We start from the raw sequence: 23,667 nt of genomic DNA on the forward strand, positions 1-23,667 counted from the left end.
TATTGCACATACCAAAAGCAAGTTTGAAAATAAATCTAAGTTATGACCCACAAATTCCTTTGTGTTAAATATCAGCTCATATATCGGGTTGTGTAGATCTTTTATTTTTAAAGATTATTTGAATATCTTGTACGAAACTATGTTAGTAATTCGAGAAATATATCATTTTATGCAGCCTACTAACACGGTTGTGATGGCTACACGGAGTTGATTCAACATCATCAGCTTAACAAATATTTTTATTGTACGTTTCAGCCAACCAGTATACAGTTATATGTTGAATATGAATAATATTTGAAGCCCCAGAACATATAAAAAGAAACGTAAAACAAGCGAGATTTTGTGTAGAGTCATCATACGTTTCAGGGATATTACATGTCCTAGGATGCGGCTAGATCACAATGGAAACTGACATGCTGAAACCTAGTTTATAAGAAGATGTATATGGCTCAAGTTGATGTCAGAGTTGCTTCAAAGTTTGGTTTATTTTGCAAGGATAATGCGGAAAATGAAATTAAAATTGACTTGAAAAATACGACGATGTTAGAACAGCTTTAAATACGAACCACGCGATGTTTTGAACCAATGATGTAAAATGGGACATTGTAATAAAATAGGCCCCATTAATTTTATGTCTTTATATGTGCCATCTTAAAACATACTTCTACAAATATGATGCTATTGGTGTTTAAATCATATTATTTGAATTCGTTTTCTTAACCTCTCTTGACAGGTATTTCACGTTCTACAATGCCCGCTAAAACAATGAATTTATACTTTTAATGGGCTATGATAGGGACCATACTGCATCGGAAATGTTTGAGAATAACACGCTTAACAGTCTTTGCTTTTTGTTTAAAATTAGAGCATATTCATTGGAAATTAAATGGTAAGCAGTATCAAAATATGCTCGAAAGAAGCGGCGAAAGAGACGCACAATGCAACCCACCCCCAGAGAGAGAGAGAGAGAGAGAGAGAGAGAGAGAGAGAGAGAGAGGGAGGGAGGGAGGGAGGGAGAGAGGAAGGGAGGGAGGGAGAGGGAGGTTTCAGTATTTTGCATTGAGATTCGGTATTCAAATTTGGATCTGCTAGAAACGAAATGTTAATGCGTCTAACTTTAACAATAACGTACATTAGAATTTCCATTGACAGGTAATACGAATTTGCAAGTTATGAAATGATTAGACATGAAAGCACACACTAAATCAGTGTTCTTTTCTTTATTTTTCGAGCCTCTTACGAGAGTCCATATTGCACAGCGCGATGTTAGCATATCCTCTCATATGTTTATTTATTTCGTAGCCGCTGGGGTAAATAGTGAATAACGTAATAGGAAATTGCCTGACACTATATTTTCCAACCGTATTCATGACTGACTTCTTGTTATGAGGATTACAAAATCATTAACCCGGAACATTCTAAATGTATATAATGGGGAAAAACAGGGCAATATCTTCAGATGAGGGCTGGCAATTTTGAAGATGTTGACTCTCTCCGGGATCTTTTTCATCTGCTCTTCTTTCGCAGTATGTGACAGTAAGTACATATATGTCTCTCGTCGTCTGCACGTCCTACTTAAGTGATCAACCCTGTTATTTGTATGTTACATTGAAATGTTTTTATCTGTTTGGGTAATACTTACGTTAGTAAATGCAAGTGTTTCTTGCTTTGTTATTTTGTCACTTTATTGTATGAGTGTACTTGTTGACTTTTTCTACATGTTTGTTCTTGCGTTAATGTTGCTTTCACTTGATTGTTCTGATTTTTTGTTGTTGAGTGTCTTTGCTCCGCAGGAGTTGAAGTCTTATTATGGGGTTTTGGGGACAGCACACATGATTGTACTTATCGAAGCTTTTCCTCCATGCTAGCTAAAATTGTTTCCACTTTTTAAACTATACACCATAATTGTTATATTCTCTTCTAATGTTACATGGCATGGTGTATTTTTGGTTCTTCAGCTGCTTCGATTCTGATGGTGCCGGTCTTTCACCATCATCGATGTTTGGGTCTTCGATTGTGTAACCCTCTCTCATTATTTTTGATCTTTTTTTTAATCAACGTAATAGTTTGACAGTTGGGTCAGGAAACGTCCCAATGTCACCTTACATTATAACATAATCTAGAGACATTACATGTAGTGTAAGATAAAATAATACACACACGCAAGCACACGTGCATACTTCCATATAATACACAATCTCTTTATTCGATAGACAAATATAAATAACCAGCGGCTACATGACACAGACCATTTTATAAAATTTTGTTCCTATTTGCCATCAAAGCTGACTAATATTTTCTTAGCTTTTAGCTTATAATATAAACAAATTGTACACTATAACATGATGCTATTGACATGCATTTGAATTATAACACACTATTCTTATGTACTGGTAGAATAATGGTCACTAATGTTCCCCAATCAACATAAATGATGCTTTCATTTAAGGTTTAATTGCAATTTATGTATATATTTGTCCAGATTATAGTGGTCCTTAAAAAAATTCATCCCACCTAATCTAAGTAAATTCCCTTTCATTTACACATATAGATAACGTATTTGGATAGGAACAAAGAAATATAAAAAGTTGTTGAGATATATTCCATATCTACTTGTATCTCCCAATATGAGTGTTCGCACTTGGCACAATATTTATGTTCACTTTATTCCCAATGCAGTGGGATAAATCATTCAGCAGCCTGATTATCAGGTTACATTCCAAGATAAACGTAGCATTGTTTTCGGGACATTTTTAGAAAATGTACATTTATCAGTATCAGATATTATTAATTTTATTTTAAACAGGAATTAATTCATTAGTACCATTTCATGAATAACAGAAAATTGAAACCATTATAACTATGAGTATCCTATTTTTGAAAAACTTCATAATATATATTAAGCCATTTATCCATATTTAAAATGAAACATTCATTCCATTCATTTTCACTTTCTTGTTTAACTTTTCAAATGAGATATGTTATAGTCTTTACGTCCTTTATTGTTTCAAAATACAATTTCTAAATACAGACGGATACACGGTTTGACCAGTGTCGTTTTATCTAGCTGTAACGTTTTATGTAAGGACGTACACATTGAAATTTACCCAGAAAGACACGTGTGCTTATTCACAAACTTGTTTTTATTATATCTTCTCCTGCCCGTGGTAAATTTATATTGATTAACAGATTCCAAGCAAGTAAATAAATACGCAAAAAGCATTTTTGTCGTTTTTGGAGAATGGCATCACATTGTCATTTTTTATCTGAACAGGCACTTAATCTTGCATATTTTGTATTAAAAGAAATTGACCCATTTTCTGTGAGTGAAAATAAATCTTTGAATCCATGTTATTTTCAAAGCTAATATAAATTCATCACTAAGCCACCTATAGAAAATTTTCTGTCATGACCTTTCTGTTAACTTGGTTTACTATTGACTTCAATAAAAAGATGAAATTTTTAAAATTTAATTCCATGATCAAATGTTGTGGACGATTTGGTAATGAGATGAACCAATGATTAAGCGTTGGAATAAGTAAAGTTTTCAAAACTGTTTTTCCCCCCAATGTTTTACGCATGTTTTAGTTATTTCTATTTTATTTTATAAATTCACTTTTGCCATAATCTATATCATTATTATCTCGATTTTGTCTGATCTTGCATTTGTTGTTGTTTCCTTTTTGATTCCTTTCAAATTTATTTAGCGGTTTAATAAATTCCCTATTGTCTTTGCCCATGTTCCATATGGGTAGATAAAAATTTGATTGAGCATTGTTCATCTAAAAGTTTCTAATTATTCCTTCTACTTCTATGGAATTGTTTCCATAAAATCCCCTTGAAGGTTTTCTGCACTGTGGATTCTTCATTCAGCGGCATGTCTCTAATACGTTCTAGAGGATACGAATTTGGGCAGGTTTTTCCTATGGCAGCATCTCATGATTTTGCTAGTTGTTTGGTGGAGACTGGACATAAGCAACTATCTGCCGCATGTCCAGTTTGGCCATATGTTGGACATGGTCATTGGGGTACGCAGTCTATATAGCATGGGCTTAAGCGTAAGCCGATCACGCAGAAGGAAATGGGTAGTTTCTTTGCTTCGTCTGTCTCTACTGTGAAAAGTCCTACCCCTGTCAGAACTGAGGATTATTCTTTTAAGATAGACATTTTATGCTCCCGTACAGTAACTTTTAGCTTATTTTCAAATTGCAATTTGAGCTCTTTTATGGATAACTCTCAAGGCTGGCCTGTTATATGGATCTCAATACCTTTCATTCTACCACTCTGTTTATTGAGGTAGCATTCGCCACTTCTATCTCATTTCGTTTAGTTTTCTAAGTTTGATTTTAGAGCAAAGCTCGATATCTTACCATAAAGTATGTACTCTCCAGTCGAGCCGTAAGTGAGCTGAAGATCTCGACCGATCTGGGGAGCTCTTCCATATCTACATCTGCAATCAATTAGGAGTTTGCTCCCTGATTTCGTTTGGGTTAACAAACTTTTCTGCCCTCGCCCTTACCACATGATTTGGACTTCAACACTGAAAATATTCTTTCTACTTCCATGCTGAAATCTTACAAAGTAAAACTGAATTCAAGTTTCAGAAACTAGCGAGGAGAATAGTAGTAAGTCAGAAAAGAAAGAGACTAAAAGTCAAGAAAATAGGAAAAATAAAGAATTTGATGTTTTTATCTGTCCATTTCTTCTACCACTGAATGTATTGATATTGAATATATAACAAGAAAATGCGATGCAAAAGAAGTATATAAATATATATACATAACTTTGTTCCTGTACGGTGTGAGCTATGTTCAATATTCCAAAATTGTCTTTGCGACTCAGGGGGTGGCTTTCCTTCTGCCATGTAAATGTAAGGGATGGCATAGCTCTTGACAGTTTTGTATGTATAACAACATACTGTTGTTTTAATAATTGTTGAAGCGGATATCTTTTCAAAACTTGTCACTCTTGTGCAATCTGACATTATATTACCTCTTTCCGTCATCGGTTGACCATATGTGGAAATTATTACGTTTGAAACTTGTCATTTAGCGCGGCATAAATGATGAAACATACATTCAAGTATATCACATTTCATCTCAGGCTTTCACATTGGTTATGAGAAATCTCAGGTCTGGTTGTTCGGGGATTAGATCTCATCTGGGCCGCTCTGCACCTCACCTACTAAAACAACGACTTATTTACATATGAAGCGTCATAATGAGTCAATACATACTAGATATAAGCCTGTGAACATTAGGTGTTGAAGTAAACCGTGGAATGCTTTGTTTGTGTTTATGCCGTGTGTATTATTTGTCAGGTTCTAGTGATTATTTATTGGTGTTGGGAAAATATTTTTCTAAGCAAATTTATCAGCCATTATCTATTAGCAGATGTCGTATAGTAGCATGGAATAGTTTCATAAAATTTATCGTGTTTCATTTGTTAACATAATACGTAACCGAGATATTCTAATGAACGCGTGTTTAGTAATTTGACATATGAATAATGATTGCATTAGGTGTTTCGCTAGTTGCATTAGGTGACTCGGTGAGTCGGTAGTTCTTTGTGTTTTTTCGGCTCTCCCTTCACCAGATAAACGGGCAGCCATGTATGGCTGAAAAATAAACAATGAATGAAGGCTACATTAAGTAAAAGCATGTATCATTCGCTCGCTTTATGGGCCACGATATTAGCAAAGTTCCCATAAGAAGAAAAAGTTGCATGTAATTCTTTGGGTGTGATTTATCTCTTTAACTAATGCGTTTTGGAGAATGAATTCACTTTCCACTATAGTTAAACTATATGGCTCCACTACATTGTACCTTATACTAAATCAGGAAACAATATATATCTAGCACAGTTTAATATCTAACTAAATCAGTTAAATTACACCTTACATTCTGATGATTGTCTTTCACAAAATGAATATGGCGTTTTCTTTAATATTGACATGCACATATATTCATTACAGTCACTACGATTTCATAGTGTTTTTTGCTAGCATACCGTACAAATACCAATAGGCGTCAACAAGAGGTACATACTGCTAACGTAACGCAATTATTTATTGTCTGCATTATCAAGTCATTGTAATCATTGTATTGAATTTTACATAGCTGTCCCATCATCTAGATTTCCAAGGTCGCTCTCCCCTTTATTTCAGGCATCCTCTCAAACTTATTTAGTGTTTGTTACGAAGAGATCGGATGTTTCAACAATACAAGTCCATTCCACAACGCCTTACTTTTTCTGCCTCAGTCACCTACTGAAATCGATGTCAAGTACCAGCTCTTCACCTGTCGTAATTCAGACAGTCCTCAGTTTCTAACGACAGATGTGGATGCCGTCGGGAGCTCTAATTTCGATGGAAGCAAAGATACCAAATTTATAATCCACGGTTACACAAAGAACATTTCAAAAGGATGGATTATTGACATAAAAGATGAAATCCTTAAACGGGTAAGATGGTTTGCCATATCAAATATCTCTCTCTCTCTCTCTCTCTCTCTCTCTCTCTCTCTCTCTCTCTCTATATATATATATATATATATATATATATATATATATATATATATATATATATATATATATATATATATATATATATACTGTGTTTCTTCTCTCTCTGTCTCTCTCTCTCTCTCTCTCTCTCTCTCGTCATCAAACGTATTCGCTGTAGACTGATCTTTCTCCACTGTGCAATACAGTATGGAGCTATTTTTCTTCAAATAAAAATATACTACCCATCTTAAATGCGTGCCAGGTTTGTTCTTTTCCTTGGATATACCAATATTCCCACTCTTATTACGTCAGCTATCGTCTGTTAAAAGTTAACATAACTAATCTATGATCACGCGCTCCTCGATTCTTCGTTGAGAAGAATTCACAACTTAACTACACACGAATTAATGGACTTCATTCCTTTTTGTAACTATGTTACTTGGCTAATTAGAGATTCATTCACATAGATATCCAGATATAGAAAAATCAGTTCTCAGCATACATGATTTCTATTACATACCAAACAACGAAATCCGAACTCTTTCATGTAAAACATGAGTCATATAACATTTCAGGGAAAATAACTCTTGAAATCAAGGAAAATTAATGTCTGAAATTAAAATTAATAAATTCAACAAATAATTACAATGAACAGCTATTGTACGCAGTTGAGACAATACCTTTGTGCTTTCACGATCCCACGCTCGTTTATCATCAGAGAATTCTCTCTGTCTATTCTCTGGTTTCGGGTCTCACACATTGCCTGACTCCCTTTTCATTTGTAATGGTTTATTTGACGAGAGAAACTACTTATTATTTTTCCTTAGTGTTACTCAGGGTTTCTCCTCGACAGAAAAACTTGGACTGCCTGATATCGAAGGCAGATTACTTTTAAACCTTGAATTATCTCCGAGAACACACACATCCTCGTTTAGCTTATTCATTTAGGATTACATTTCTAACCGCCAAAAATTATATCACTTCCGTAGAAGTCAAAATAATACTGTCCAGACTGCCTTTATTAATAGCTATTCTGAAAATATCATGTTATGACACCTGGTTCAAATAGCCGAAGACTTCCTAAATTGTTCCGTTTGTCTCAATCCTTGCGTTAACAATGGTATCTGACCGTTATCGAACGGACCCTAATACAAATTGAATCCAAGCACCAAACTGAGCAAATTCCATCCCTTGCAGTCAACAATTTATGGCTAGTCTAACTCATACGTCAAACTTAAAGGTCAAATGTCACGTTGACCCCAACAAAATTTACTGCTAAATTATCTCTTCATATTTTGCTCCATTACACACTGTTTGTATCTGTTATTCCTGTATCCATAAGAACACTATATATATGAAACCAAAGCTTGCAAAGAAATAGAATTAATGTATATTGCCGTTACACATCATTATACTTATTTTGTATCTGAAAAGGCGAATGGTGATATTAATTATTGCATTTTCATTCCCTTGCACGACACTTATTTCGGTGTGAAACTCTGTTAGACTGTCATTGAAATTGTTTCTCGGAATGAAGCCTCTATTAAGTTAAATAAGTGACATTCTTTTTCTTAAAGGTTTTTAGTTGAATGAGTTGAAATTTGGTTTAATAGTTTGTAAAATATAATATTTCTGCCATCAACGAAACAAAATAGATGACATATGGCCGGTATTCACAATTATATGGCAGACGTATAACTTGGTGGCTTTGCGATTGATGCGATAAGAAAGAGGCAACAATTAACCAGTAAACCGAATCTTGAATTAAAAAAGGATTTATACAATGACTTAATATTTACTTCATATATCCTTGCCTATTGGTGATAATTTCATTGAATTTTCAGCGTTGGCTATCTTTATTCATGAAAAAGATATTACGTTAAGATTTTTAAAGTGTTTGCTCTATTGTCACACTGATTTTTTGGCGATAGATTTTCGCGGGTGCTGCCCTGATTTATGATGATGTTGGCATATCAACGTCTGAGTATTTTATTTGAAAAGTTCTTTAAATTTATCAAACAAAGTGAAGTACTCAAAAATTTAACTCAGACCCAGTATTAGCGAATTATTGTCTTTAGTAAAGTTAGATAGGATGAATACGAGAGAACGAATAATAGTTTTTTTCAGTAACAGTAATTTTCTCAACCCATTTGGAAACACCTAAAATTTCTGAATACCGGAAAGCATTTATATCTACAGCGTTGAGTCCAGTCTAAGTTTTTGATGCACACTGAGAAGCGACGATTCGACTTTCCATTGTCATCCAACCTTCCTTCCGGAACAAATGGTTTTCAGCATTAATTGTTATCACTTATAGTTTGCATAAACAGTACTGATATATAAAATTTCCATTATTCAATCAGGACGATGTGAACGTCATTATCGTTGACTGGCTTAAGGGCGCAAACTTAAAAAACTACGCTCGGGCTGCGGCAAACACACGTGTAGTGGGAGCCCTACTCTCACTGTTGATGAAGACACTAGACACGGTAGCAAACGGAAAATACTTTGGGAGAATGCATCTTATTGGAAACAGTCTGGGGGCACATGTGGCTGGATATGCAGGAGAGAGAACACCTGGAACAGGAAGAATTACGGGTTAGTTTCATACTGCCTCAAATATTTACCTTATTTCCATTTTGAAGCACAACATTTCTCTTTAATCAGCCACATGATGGAAAAACTCAATTCGTTGATACAGTCACGAGTAAATAACGTTTATTTGTTTTCATTGAGCTGATTTTAATGTCACCAAAATATATTATGCTGAATAATCTGAAAATCTTACAAAAACAATGTTATATAAGCAAATATGTTCACGATTTCGATTTATTTTCTGTTCATTATGCTAATTAATGCGCCTTGCGATTTGAAATTGCTGGATACATTTTCCAGGTGTAGAACCTATGACCTTTTGCAGAATTTCAATCCCCCCACGAGAGAGAGAGAGAGAGAGAGAGAGAGAGAGAGAGAGAGAGAATATTCCATACTCCTAACGAGTGAATCGTCATTTTTTTATAAAAGGTCACCGTGATATTGACCATAAATTCGAATAAATAATCAATCTGAAGACCAATAGGTTTTCATCTGGATCTACTGCTTTCTTAATTTCAAAATTAAAAATCTTGTTTGCAGGTTTGGACCCTGCTGGACCACTATTTGAAGGTACAGATCCAATGGTTCGACTTGATCCGACTGACGCCTCCTTCGTTGACGTCATACAAACAAATGGAAAAAGTAATCTATTGGATTTCTATATTAGGTTACATCTATTACTGACAGTGTTTTATCATGTTGTCACTTTTAGGAGTACTATCCAAAAAATATAATAGAAGTGGTAGAAACTAAAACGGTAACAAACAATGGCTATTGATTTGCCAGTTTATTCGTGTACTTGTTATGCTCTTTCTTATTTATTTATTTATTTATTTATTTATTTATTTATTTATTTATTTATTTATTTATTAGCTATTGACCCATCTCATTTTCTTTATTTAAACGTATAGGTTTGGGAATCAACTCTTCTGTTGGACACGTGGATTTCTACCCAAATGGTGGCCAAACACAGCCCGGATGCCCAAAAGGAAGCTATGTTGACTTGCTTACCAATCCTTTCAAGGGTAAGTTACACCCAATAAATTATCATGCATGCTATGCTATATGTTTAGAAAGATTACTCCTGCTATTCAGCATGTATATTCTAAAATACTCTTTTCTTCATTTAATATTCTTTACTACACAGTACGGTGGAAGAACTTTGAAAAGTCCACTTTTTGAATCTACATATCGCCTCCGAATGCAAATGTAATTAATTATACAATATGAATAAACTTTAATCAGATTGGTTGTCAGAATTGTTAAGTACTATTATTATTACCCTTGTTACAATTGTTTTTCAGTATTTGCATATTCATTTACTGTATTGTCGCCAAAAACAATACATAGAATGATTTCCTACGCAAAGTTTGTCTTAGATAATTCGCCTTTTAACATTTTATATAATTCGTGCATTCCTTTGGACTAGTCTTCCTTACTAATATTTCCTTCTCGAGTGTACGTACATCATCATGATGAATAAAGAACAAAGAACTAAAGTTAAGGTGATAGGGTGAATTGTTGCTTAGTTACTTGTTGTGAATGTCAGAGCGCTGCACAAAAGGACCATAACTTCTGTTTGCATTCATGGATAACTATATGATTTGGCAGATTTATTTCAACATACAAAAGGGATGGTTGAGTGGCCAGAAATCTAGATCGAAGGAGTTATTTGCTCGTGTATAGAAAAAGACGCAGCTACATTATAGCAAGCTAAACATTAGGACATAAATTTACTTTTGGTAAAAGTGCATATAATTGTATACATTTTATGACCATTCTGTAAATATTGGTACTGGTGATGAAAGCCAATCCAGTATGTTTCTATGCAATTATTTTATTGAATGCTTTTGTAATAATAACATTTGCGCAGGAGTTAATTAACTGTATATTTATTCACGCTTCATGAATATTTAAAATAACAGCTTAGGCATCAAAGGTTTAGTGCACTCATTTGATACTATACCGTTATTTTGAAAGTTTTAAGAAATATCATCGAAGCAGTAAGTTACATAAGTTGTCATCCGCTAATGTAATCATATAACTCGAATCATTAATTGTTACTTATTCTTCACAACTGTACGATCGCATTTTCTGCAGTCACAGGATATCTCGAAACCTGTTTATAGAGTCTATAAACTCTGCCTGTCGGTTCAAGTCATTCCCGTGCAAAACGTGCGACACGTGCGGTAAAGGGTGTGCTTTCATGGGTTACGATGCAACAGAGGGAAATCCCCGAGGAGACTACTATCTTTCTACGAATTCAGAGCAACCTTTTTGTAGTGAGTATCTTTGTTGTTCAGAGTCACAGTAAGAAATGTGTGTGTGTGTCTGTGTGTGTGTGTGTGTGTGTGTGTGTGTGTGTGTGTGTGTGTGAGAGAGAGAGAGAGAGAGAGACAGAGAGACAGAGACAGAGAGACAGAGAGAGAGTATTGGATTTTTAAAATAGCTTTAACAATTTTGCATCCATATCGCTACGATTTCTGCAGAGTGGCAGTTTATAGTGATGTCTAGCACTGGGGCATCATGCCGCAGTCATGTAGCATGATGTCCCACCCAGTCACATTATCCTGACACCAGACCGACCAGTCCTTACATTAAGCTCTTAATGCTGAGCGCATAGCGAGGCTGGTGTTAGTACTATTGTTATATGTCTTTGGTATGACTCGGTCGGGGTTCGAACAAACGACTTTTCGCTTCCAAGGCGGACGCTTTAACTACAAGGCCACCGGAGCGGTCGACAATAAGGAACTAGAACCTTGACAAGGTGAAACTTGTTCATCATTGCCTACCATCATATTTATTAATAGGTTTTAACTGTTAGGAATTTATTAGTACAGTCAAAGTAGAAAGATCCTTAAACAGGTTGTTTTGAATACAGAGCTGATTAAATGTGAAAAAAATCAAACACAATTTATTCATTTTTCTCTTTACATACATTTCATTGTTCATGCTGGATCGTTTAACCTTTATGCCGATCACAGTTGCAGACTTTCGCTAAGAAGAAACAAACACAAATTAAAAACTTAAGCAAAACAAATCAGTTCTTATTTATTAGAAAGCTTGTCGCAGAAAGCTTTTCTGCGAACTTGCAAGGTAACATTGAAATAGATTAGTAAACTTTTGTTTCATTTTTCGTTTTGAGGATTACTATTGAATGTAAAATACAGTAGTAAAATATGCTTATCGTGCAAACTTCATCTTTAACATCGTAATTATCGCTGACATTTTAGCCGTATTAAGTTATCTACGTTATACCATTTTAATTAAATATTGATGTGCGCTCTGTCCTATGTAATATGCTCTCGTCATCCGCTTCATCGCATCCGTGTATCCACAGGGACGGCAAAGATGATTATATGATATGACTCCGATGCCACATTTAAGACATTTCCGAGTGCGTGGACCATAACGGAACACCATCATATGTGTTTCACAATATTCTTAATGACATGTTCTGCTTCAGAGTTTGTATTTTCCAAGCAGACATCATTGCAATTATTACCTTAAAATGCCCTTGAAACTTATATGCATATACACAAGCGTTTATCAAATTGGAGGAACGCTGCTACAGTTCAAGTGATAAGTCATCACCGCTTTTTTATCTTCTGATTTCAAGGCTATGCCGAAAAAGAGCCTCTCACAGAGTCCATTACGCGATTTTATGATAACTCGAAGTTTTCAATCATGATTTCTCTAATAAAATAACTCATAATTTTCAGCATCATAACAATCATTTGCAGACGTAAATAAAATACATTACACTATCAGCCAAACTGAGCTCGAATGACCCGTCTCGACAACGTACTGCACCAAGAAGAGATGGGCAACACTATTTGAGTCGGAGTCCAATAATATCAAATTTCTTGGAATGTAGGTAAATTTTTTTAATCGTTTTTGCTCCATTGCTTTCACTAATATCTTCTGAAAATTGTTGTAATGTCAGACGCGAACAAAGAGACCTACAGCGCAAACATATGTGATTGCCCAAATACGGTCAGATACTAAAAATAAACCAGAAATAAAACAGAAGTAAACGAAATAATAACAATGTTTGAAGCGATTGCAGTCTCTTATCCTCATTAGATACAAAAATTAAATCAAGCCTTTGATGGATTTCTTAATTAGATACGCTTCTTTCCCTTGTATAAGCATCGCTACCGTACCTCAGCTCAAACCGCTCGCACGGCAGCATGAGCTATACATACCAAGACGTATGAGAAAAGCTGGCATACTTTAATTCTTGAGACCTACAATTAAACCTAATCCACCACCACCGGTTGCCACAGCCACAGCAACAACAAAACAACTACAATGATCACTAATAAAACAACAGGTCAACAACTAAACCAATTTGCACATGAACATAATATTCGAATATAGATACCAAGCACACTTGGTTGTAATGGTGCAGTCTGTGAGATCACTTCTGAGCGTGATAGGCAAAACTTTATCGAATACCACTGGCTACTTTAAATCCCGTCTTCCATGTGACTTCATTGTTTAATGCTTTTATGACTAATAGAGGTCGTTTTTTTCCATTTCTGAGACCGTTCAGGCCTCATGAACAATTCCTCTGCGTACTGATGACCGAATAACTGTTCTGCAAGAGTTTCGCAAGAGCGTGGTAACGGTGTACATTGACACTTATCAACAGCGCAATAACAGATCCGAGATTTTTTTAATCAGGATCTACTTGTGACATTCCTGGATCTTTTCTTTTCTTTGAGCGGCCCACGTGCATCAATGCGTTGAATGCATCTGCGACATTTGTAGAATATTTTGATATCAGCGGCTCCGCCTCTTTGCATCTGCTGACAACACCGACAATCGTTAACGCGTACTTGTAAGTTTGCGTTCAACCGTGTCTGTCATGGACACGATCGTTTGGAAGAAACAACAAATCAGCATGGTGGATCACCTTATGTATTTGGACATCAAACCACCGACGTGAAACCTTTCTTAGTAGAGCTTAGTAGATTTGCCCCAGTACCCACCGCAGTGAGTAATGTTATTAATGACTTGACTACGGTTGAGAACATGAGTGGTATTAGACAAAAACAATCATGATAAGTGAAAACTAAGCTCTCACCATGGCTCATTTCAAACAAATATCTGTTCCAGCATTTTGCATGGTTGCGTCAATGTAATCGAGATTATTAGTATTATTCATAGCCGGTCAGGGACCTTAATCCTATATAATTGCAGTTGCAGGACACTTCTAGGTTTTTCGTGTCATGTGAGGCATGTTTGTAAGTCGTGTGAAAATTGAACAGAATGATGATGACTGTTTTCTTTTATAATGTCAATAACACAAGTGGATTTGTTAACAACAATTATAGGACTTACCAGATATAGTGGTGATTACACACCAACAGTTATCTCAACAACAGTTATCTCAAATGCGGCTAAACTTTGAAATCAATCATACACCACGTACATATCACATTATTTGGTTATATATGGACGGGCATCAAAACATTGACACTGGTTTGCAGATTTCCCGATTTCGCAGATTTTCCCATGATTTTATGACACTGTACCCGATTTATTATTTTTCACTGGGACACCTGGACTTGTTTAGACAGTCCGTTGGCGACATGCATTTTCATGCACGTGTATGTGCCGCTGGTGCCAGTTACAGATGTTTTGCTGAGAAAATGTATGACAAGGCTGATGTTGGAGGATGCTGCTGGCCGAATAAGTGGTGCACCTGTGGAAAATACATAATTAAACCAGCGAAGTATTTTAAAAATAATTTCATATCCGAAGGTTAATATAGGCCTATGTGGGGTTCAGCTGGAATTTTTTTTTAAAAAACCAATAAAAAAAAATGTGGAGTCACACTTGAACTCTCTCAGGCAAAATTAACTGGAAATGTCCCCGTGTGGTTGGCCCAAACACAGCCCATTCAGCTTAATATGGCCAAATCAGAGGTGACGCAAAAGACCGGTCTAATATTTCCATTCCTTGCAGAGATCACAGCCCTGTGTTGGCATCAGCGCCTCCAATAGTTGCAAAAGGCGCAGCTTTGGAGGTTTTCCTAACTGCATCGGGAATGGTGTTGATAAAGGCAGTTGGAGGCTCGCAGTCATTTAAAAAAGGAAAAGGCATTTGACTACAGGAAGGAGTCGTAGAATACAATCTGTCTGAGGTTATCGATAACTCGGTCGCAGAAGATTAAGCTGCTGACCAGTCTTGATTTAAATGAGATGACAAAAGCAATAAAATATTTTTTTTATTTGTGTTTTGATGCGAAGTTAACTTGTATCAATAGTGTCACGTAAACGTGAAATCGGCATTGTCAACATGGATTTGACAACAAGACCTAAAACTCATTGGGTTGCATACGTCGCAATACTTTAGCATCGTTTATTGTTTGACTCGTATGGACTTGCACCGACAGTTGAAGTTGTTAATTATTTAACCAAATACGGAAATAACTGATATTTTATGCGACTCGACCAAATATAATTTCGGCTGTATAGAACTATATGCGGTCTTGTCATTAAACTCGTGCATGCACTTGCGGCAAGTAAACGCGTCCTCGTCACTAGCACCTCACGAGCACTTATTGATTTCACATTAACGTATGTTTAATACAAAAATGCATGTTAATATTTATGGACGTTTATCAGCTCCATGACACAGAACTGATGTAGATCGAAGCAGATTTTCCACCAAAGCGGATCTGTCTGAGTTTAGCAGAATGGTTGTCTTCTTTGACCCTGGTGACTTGGCTGTTTTTGAAATCACACCAGTAAACTTAAAACGTCTAATGTTGAACATCTAGATATAATTGTCAAGTTTGAAAGGGGACATTGTAGTCAAGAACTTTGTTGAGGTCACTAACTACTGAGAAATCCAAGAATATGACATGTCTGTTGCTTATATCAAAGAGTATGTTGATACAGCTAAAAATGCAATAAGATAATACGTGCATGAAGAAATCGCACACCTGTCCGCACCACCAAACGTATTAAGTTCATTTGCAACATCTAAAACATTGACCAGCAAATAAGAGGAAATAACTGCTGTTAGTAAAATAGTAAGTGGTCGAATTATTTTTCATAATGAAAATGATTTTGATAAACCTAAGTCTGACATCTAATACGAGAGCCATGATCGTATTTATTGAACGTATCTGTTTATTATAGCGGATGGAATCCAATAATATCAATTGTAAATAAACAGCCTGGTCCACTAGTAACAGTACGTAACGAACATGAAACAGCAATATAGTTTATATTTTATCATTGAATATAATTGATGAAATCTGACCACGGTGATGTGGTTGCAAAATGAAACGACGAGAATTTGAACTTTATTTTCCCACTTATTCACGAATATCTGTAGTGGTATTGCCACACCATCACATACACTAAAACATATTGATGTTAAGCAACAGAGATCAATTTATAGAGGAACCACCCTTAAGTACCAATGCCAACAAGAGGTTAGCTAGAAGTTATGGCATTAGCACGTGAAAACGCAGAAGCATTGACTGTAACACCAGAAGAAAAATAACTAGGATTGATTCTCCAATGGTAAAGTGGCATTCATCGATGTATCAACGCAAGTTACGTTTACCAACTAATATTTGTAACAACATTGACGCATCTGAGTAAAGAGAGAAATATAAAATCATTGAGGGTTGTGAGCACACATAAAAAACAGCGCTGATTTACAAAAAGTTAAAATCGAGTATAAAGCAATTTGCAGCAGTGGCCTAGCTATTTGTCGAACCTTCCACCCTAGATATGAATAGGTGGACATGCAGTATCGATCGGTACCGTATGTAACCACATACAAGGATTCATAAATTAATAAATTGCTGTATTGTCTTTGTTTGGAGCTCCATGGACACTAATACAGTCGGGTGACTCTACATTGATCACATGAGTGGATAATTAGATTGCTAAATATGCATAGGTCACATATGGGCAAAGAAAGTCACGGGAGTAGAAGGTACGACGGGTGTCAGGGACCCAAGGAGGTCCAGAAGAGGCAAAACAAACACTTTGCTACTATATTGCAAGTAGATTGCCCTTAGATTAATAACATGCTGTCTGTTTCTATTATACTTGCTGAAAAATTGCCATATAGAAGGTAAATAAATCCGTTGATTTTAGAGACAAGGACTGAATAAGTTAAACCGGGTGATTATTGGGTCCGATGATTAAAATTCAATGCCACGAAAACTGGAAAAAGTGTTATTGAACTTGCACAATAACCAATTACATCAGTTAGATATGTTAATTTTGGTAAAATGAGCAGACCAATTTATTGCATGCAGATTTAATTACAAAGGTCCGTGTGATCGGATAAGGGAAGTTATTAATGAAACTGATAAAACTAATAGTCAACAGTACCTTGATTCATAACAATATAGGCGGCACTCGTACACTCAATTTATTACAGTTTACTGTATGCTTGATTGTTAAATTGATAGTATAAAGGTAATAATCTCTAACAATCGTTGAAAAAAAATATTTCTCCCATCTGCTTCACAGAAATCCTGAATGAAAGGAATACAAACAATCGTTCAAACAGAGTAAAAAAATCTGACAAATTGAATTAATTATGTACCCAGTAACGAGCACATACAGAACGACGTTAATATTTAACAAATTTTTGTGTTAACATTTTTCAGTTGCATGATGGGTGCAGATTTGAGGAATGCCCATGGAATGCGGAGTGAACACAGAAAATCAACATGCAACTGCCCAGTGCTAGTTTTGTTTCTTACAATTCATTTTAAGACGTACTAAAATAAACTTTCCAGGAAATGTTTTACATATGTAATATTTGTTGTTAAAGCGTTGATAATTATATCCCAGAAACAAATTGATCACAATATTTAGGGAATAATTTGAAATACATTGATGTCAATGCATTTGTTACAGTACCGATTGTTGCATACAACAATGAAATAATGGTAATGTGGACGATTTTACAATGCAAATTTGTTTGGTAATGTGAAATAATGAACGAAATAAAAGTGTATCTACATACCCAAACAGCACTGTGTCCTTGATGTTGACTAATAGGAACAAAGTGATAATAGACATGCAAAAAAAACGGAAGGTGTTATGTAAGCTGTATGAGTCAGACATTAACAGTTTATACCACGATAAACTCAGAACAGAAAACGTTAAATTCTTATGATTGCAATTCTTTATAAAAAAGAAAACTATATTATCTCCTGACTGTGAAGAGTTTACCAGTTGTGTTTTAACCTCTCGTACTTTGAGTTGTGTTGTATTGTGTCCAGTTTGGGCTGAGTTTTAATTTTTTGAAATTATTGAATTCAAGTGATTATATGCTCTGGTAATACAAAAATGCTCTGGCAAAACTTTTGGATAAAGACATTCATTGGAATTTATACTGAATTCAAACCTGGAATAATATTTCTGTAAGTAAAAAAGAGACTGTTGACATATCAGTACTTCACTGACCATAACAGACACGTTATCGCCTTCAATTTTTGATCTCTTATGGACATGAACTTTTTTCATTCAGGACTTTTTATTACTAAGACTTTTGTATTTAATACTTTAACTATTTGTGGATTCATTCGCATAATAGTAATTTCTGTTTTTCCTCATTTTTCACCTTGTATTCTAGGGAAATAAATTATTTGTTAAATTTTACAAAGCTTATTGTCTTCACTCTTGTATGTTACTTAATTTAAGAGCATAGACTCGTAACAATAGGCAGTGTACCGACTATGTGATAATATGAAATATAAAATTAATGGATTGTGTAACAGTTGTTGTTGCTGTTGATGTGGGGTTTAACGCCATTTTTCAGCACACGATAGGGTACACATGGCAGCCAGTATTAATGGTTGAGGAAGAACCCGGGAAAATCCCCCAAAAGAACCACCGACCCACTAGAAGCCACTGGCAACCTTTCTCACATACCCACATTGGCCGAAACCGAGACTCGAACCCACGCAGACAGAGGTGAGATGGCAGTGATCCGTAACGGAGAGCTCTTTAGACCATTCGGCCACTCGGCATCCCGGATTGTGTAACATAGATATGAACAGAGATATATAATAGAACAACACGAGGCCCCCGATGTAAATAATAAAAATGTAATCAATTTCATAAACAAAATGAAATTTAAATTGACATTTGGATGATATGCTTTCTATCGAAATGTACTTAAATATTTATAAGATTTGCAATTATACGTTCTGTTATTATTATAAATCAAATTTCATCCTTGAATAGAGTAAACTGTCCAACCCAATGCCCAACATGCCGACATAACCCGGCTGCTTACGTTCCCTCCAAATTCAATTTTGATGACAGGTAAGAGCCGTCATATTCATTTTCCTCTTGTCTACTCTCCAGCCATCACCTGTAACATGGTTGGCTGTACACTTTCCCCACTGCGTGGTGCACCTATGGAGCTTTTCCCCCTTCAACATAATGCATAAACAAGCATTGTAAGTTGTTGTCAGGCTTTTCTAAATTCCGATCGAACACTGCTGACCACACTTGTTACGTCTATTCGCAACTCAACAGAACTAAGTGACTATTAATTTGTTAATATGGGTTAGTTCGCAATCGGCTGTATACGTAACCCTATTATCTTACGATTAATGTCTTTCCCTAGCAATAGCCTCATTCTTAACTGGAACCATGACACAATCACTCATCTTAAAAATAGTACTACGCCGCTGATGCTTATAAATGACTAATCGAACGATTTAGGTCAGCAGGCACCGATTTCTCGGTTAAATAATTCACAACTTAATTACACAAAGAAATTAATAGACCCTACGTATTATCTTAGCTAAATTACTTGCTAACTAGCAATTCAAATTACTTAAGACATATATATTCACAACTTATCAGCATGAAAATCCTTTCACATATAAACGAAGAGATTAGCACAAAATCATACCAATGAAATATTGTATGACATTCTTAAAACACACGAGTCATATAACATGCAAGACAAATGAATGCACAATTAACTTCCAAACTCATGAAAAATTGATAGATGAATTTAAAACGATTAAATTTAACAAATAATTAAAATCTTGCATCAATGAACCTACTGAAGCGATTGAGACAAACCTTGTATTTTCCGAGACTCCTCTCTTTTCTGGGAAGCCGAATCTCTTTTTCTCTCAACTTCATAACACCCGTGCCTTGGACAATTTGATAACGGCAGAATACTTTGTACACACCCCTTATGAATCAGACAGAAAGATAGAAAATCAGAGATGATCTCGATGACATTCTGCAGAATGTTTAATTCATTTAGAAGATGGGGATTATTATTGTTATCGTTATTTTATTACAGCGCTAATAATCAGTGGAAATCCATATCATATTTAAAGAATATAGAAGCGATAACCTACTGCTGCAATATAACCTAATGTTGAAACAAAAGAACTATTATTTTATAGTACAAACCACGATAAACAAACTCCGCTATTTAATATGTTTCCACTAATCTTTAAAATCATTTTATCAAATGGCACACACTTTATTAATCCGAATTATTGTACAATAAGTAAGTATACCTCTCCGGTAGCCTAGTGGTTAGAGCGTCTGCCTCGGAAGCGGGAGGTCGTGGTTCGATCCCCGACCGAGTCATACCAAAGACTTACAAAAATGGTACTAACAGCTGCCTCGCTTGGCGCTCAGCATTAAGAGGTTAGTGTTAGGACTGGTCGGCCTGGTGTCAGGATAACGTGACTTGGTGGGACATCATGCTACATGTCTGCGGCATGATGCCCCAGTGCTAGACATCACTATAACTGCCACACTGCAGACATCGTAGCAATATGACTGACAAATTGTTAAAGCTACGTTAAAAATCCAAATCACATCACATGTACAATAAGTATATAAGTAAAAATACCTAAACGGAACTGTAGACGAAATGAATAAATTTCGGTTGTTTATTTGCGGTTTGTTTGCACGGCACCTCATACGAGCTGAAACACATTGCTTGCAATATTACTATTTTGTTCGTTCATCTACTAAATATTTCACTGTTTCACATAAAACCAATGAAAGTGAACACTTTTGGACACCCATTACGTGAATGTTAAAATATAATTAGTTTTAAATTGTAATATTTAGTCACTGATTTATCATAATTAGTTATTAATTTTAACATTTAAATATATATGTGTGTGTGTGCGTGCGTGCGCGCGTGTGTGTGTGTGTCTCTGTGTGTGTTTGTGTGTGTGTATGTGTGCGCACATACATATAGGTTGTTCTTAGATATGCTGAGAAGGAATGTTCGAAAGGGTTTGACTCAAATCATATTAGTTCGTCAATAGCTCTATATGACGAATTAGTATCATGTGAACCTTTAACAAGTTTTAGCGACATAATTAGGACTAATCTAAAGAAGTTAAGCAAGTAAACATATATCGGATTCGTCTGTATATCTTTCTCTATCGGATTATTGCAATAAATTAAAGGTTGTGTTCAAATGACACATTTTAGGCTAGAATATTATACGAGATCATTGCAGAATATTACACGAGACCATTGCAGAATATTACACATGACCAACGAATGCGTTACAAACGTCATTTTGTCATTTGCGACACATGTGATATATTCGCAATGTTAAAAGTTTTATTTACTTTTCCAGTTATATAACACTATTATATTTGGAAATAAAGTGCTTAGTCTAGATAGTGATATATATATATATATATATATATATATATATATATATATATATATATATATATATATATATATATATATATATATATATATATATATATATATATATATATATATATATATATATATATATTAAAACCTTAACAACACAAGTAGTGATGGGCTATGATGAACAAGTTTAACCTCGTTTTCACTACTTATATTCTCCGAAAACCGAAGATACTCACTGCAAAAAAGTGGTTCCGGCGCATCGTAACCCATGATAACACAACCATTATTGCATGTACTACACCTCTCGCACGGGAATGACTGGAACTTACAGGTAATAGATTCTACAAACAGATACAGGACTATCACATGTCTGCATGCCGCGCTTTTCTAGATTTCTGAAAAACAAATAACAGCATATGGTTCCCCGTACATTATTAAATAAGACAGTTTTAAAATAACATTTTTGGTTATGTTTCTTTTTAAAAATATCTTAATAACATCTGTGTTTTTCAAATGAATATATAAGATTGCCATAAAGCTTTGGTATGCAAGTATACAGGTGATTTACATTTTCATGAAGTCTGAACAAATACAAAGTAAATAAAGTGCTGAGAGAAACAGTTTCACCATACTTCTGTGAAAGAAAAAAAATAAATGAGCAGCACCTTATAGCATTGACCTTTACTAACAGTCCTTAGATTTATGGAATAATCGTGAAGTGCAGGGAATCGCATATACTCTCACAAAACGTATATTTAATAAATAATGGTAAAGGGCTTCAGATTATTGATTAACCCTGAAACAATGTCGATGGGTCTATCTCATCACAGGACCAATCAACTCATGTGACTTCGATCTTTGGCGGTTTACCAGCTTCTTACATCTGTTAATCTTACTGATGCCAAATTGAACAATAATTCATGCATGGAAACAAATGGTGGAGTCCCTTGGTTCAGCACCCAAACATTTACCAAATAAAGCTAAACAACAATTCACTCTTTGACCATAAACTTCAACTCTTTCTTCTCTATTTATTATGATGATCGATTTGCACTGGATAAATAAGTATTGGTAAGTAAGAACAACCAAAACAATGATATAATTAAGTAAACTTTTACCTTGCAAATACCTAAGGAACATTGTAGAACGGAAAGACCATCATATATGTTTCAAAGCCAATACGATTAAAGACCGATAATTCTCTATATTCCTTTTATGTCAAATTGAGGACACCATTGTATTAAGACTAGAGATTACCAACGATGAAGGACGAAAAGGTTAAAGTCTACTGAATTGTATAAGCTGTTTATATTTATATTCGGATGTGCCATGTAGATTTCAAAAGTTCACATTCAAAAGCTATTGTAGTGTCCTCTGTCCTTAATTATATAAAATATATAAAAGACAAACTATATATATATATATATATATATATATATATATATATATATATATATATATATATATATATATATATATATATATATATATATATATATATATATATATATATATATATATATATTTATATCATCTGTATTCGAATCTTTCTAAATTGACTCTACTAATTATTCATAATTATTCATCCAACGGGCCTCCATCGCCCGAAGAAAAAAACCTGGGTTACAGAAGAGATTCTGAAGTTGTGTGATGCCCGAAGAGAACTAAAAAACACCAGACACACAACAGGGGCATCTAAGTACCGAGAAATAAACAAGAATATCAGAAAAAACTTGAGCAAAACAAAAGAAAATTGGATTGGACAAAAGTGCACAGAAATGGAAAACAGCCTGATAAAGAATAACAGCAAAAAGGCATTCCAAATTGTGAAAGACCTCGCCAGACAGAAACAACCAAGAGTCAGTACCATTCAAGACAAAAATGGAAAATGCCTCACAGAAGC

The 23,667-nt window shown here is 35.0% G+C and overlaps 1 protein-coding gene across 1 annotated transcript; it reads left to right on the plus strand.

Annotated features, from left to right (window-relative positions):
- Positions 1-6,445: 6,445 nt before the first annotated feature.
- LOC149783783 (inactive pancreatic lipase-related protein 1-like) lies at positions 6,446-19,549 on the plus strand. The gene is made up of 6 exons (XM_089932911.1): positions 6,446-6,462; positions 7,453-7,495; positions 8,868-9,102; positions 9,640-9,753; positions 10,005-10,124; positions 19,464-19,549. The coding sequence occupies exons 1-6, from the start codon at positions 6,446-6,448 to the stop codon at positions 19,547-19,549; spliced, it is 615 nt and encodes a 204-aa protein (XP_089789037.1).
- Positions 19,550-23,667: the final 4,118 nt, after the last annotated feature.

This window comes from Sinohyriopsis cumingii, chromosome 14 (assembly GCF_028554795.1).
Source record: "Sinohyriopsis cumingii isolate HCF-2022 chromosome 14, ASM2855479v2, whole genome shotgun sequence".
Lineage (NCBI taxonomy): Eukaryota > Metazoa > Mollusca > Bivalvia > Unionida > Unionidae > Sinohyriopsis > Sinohyriopsis cumingii.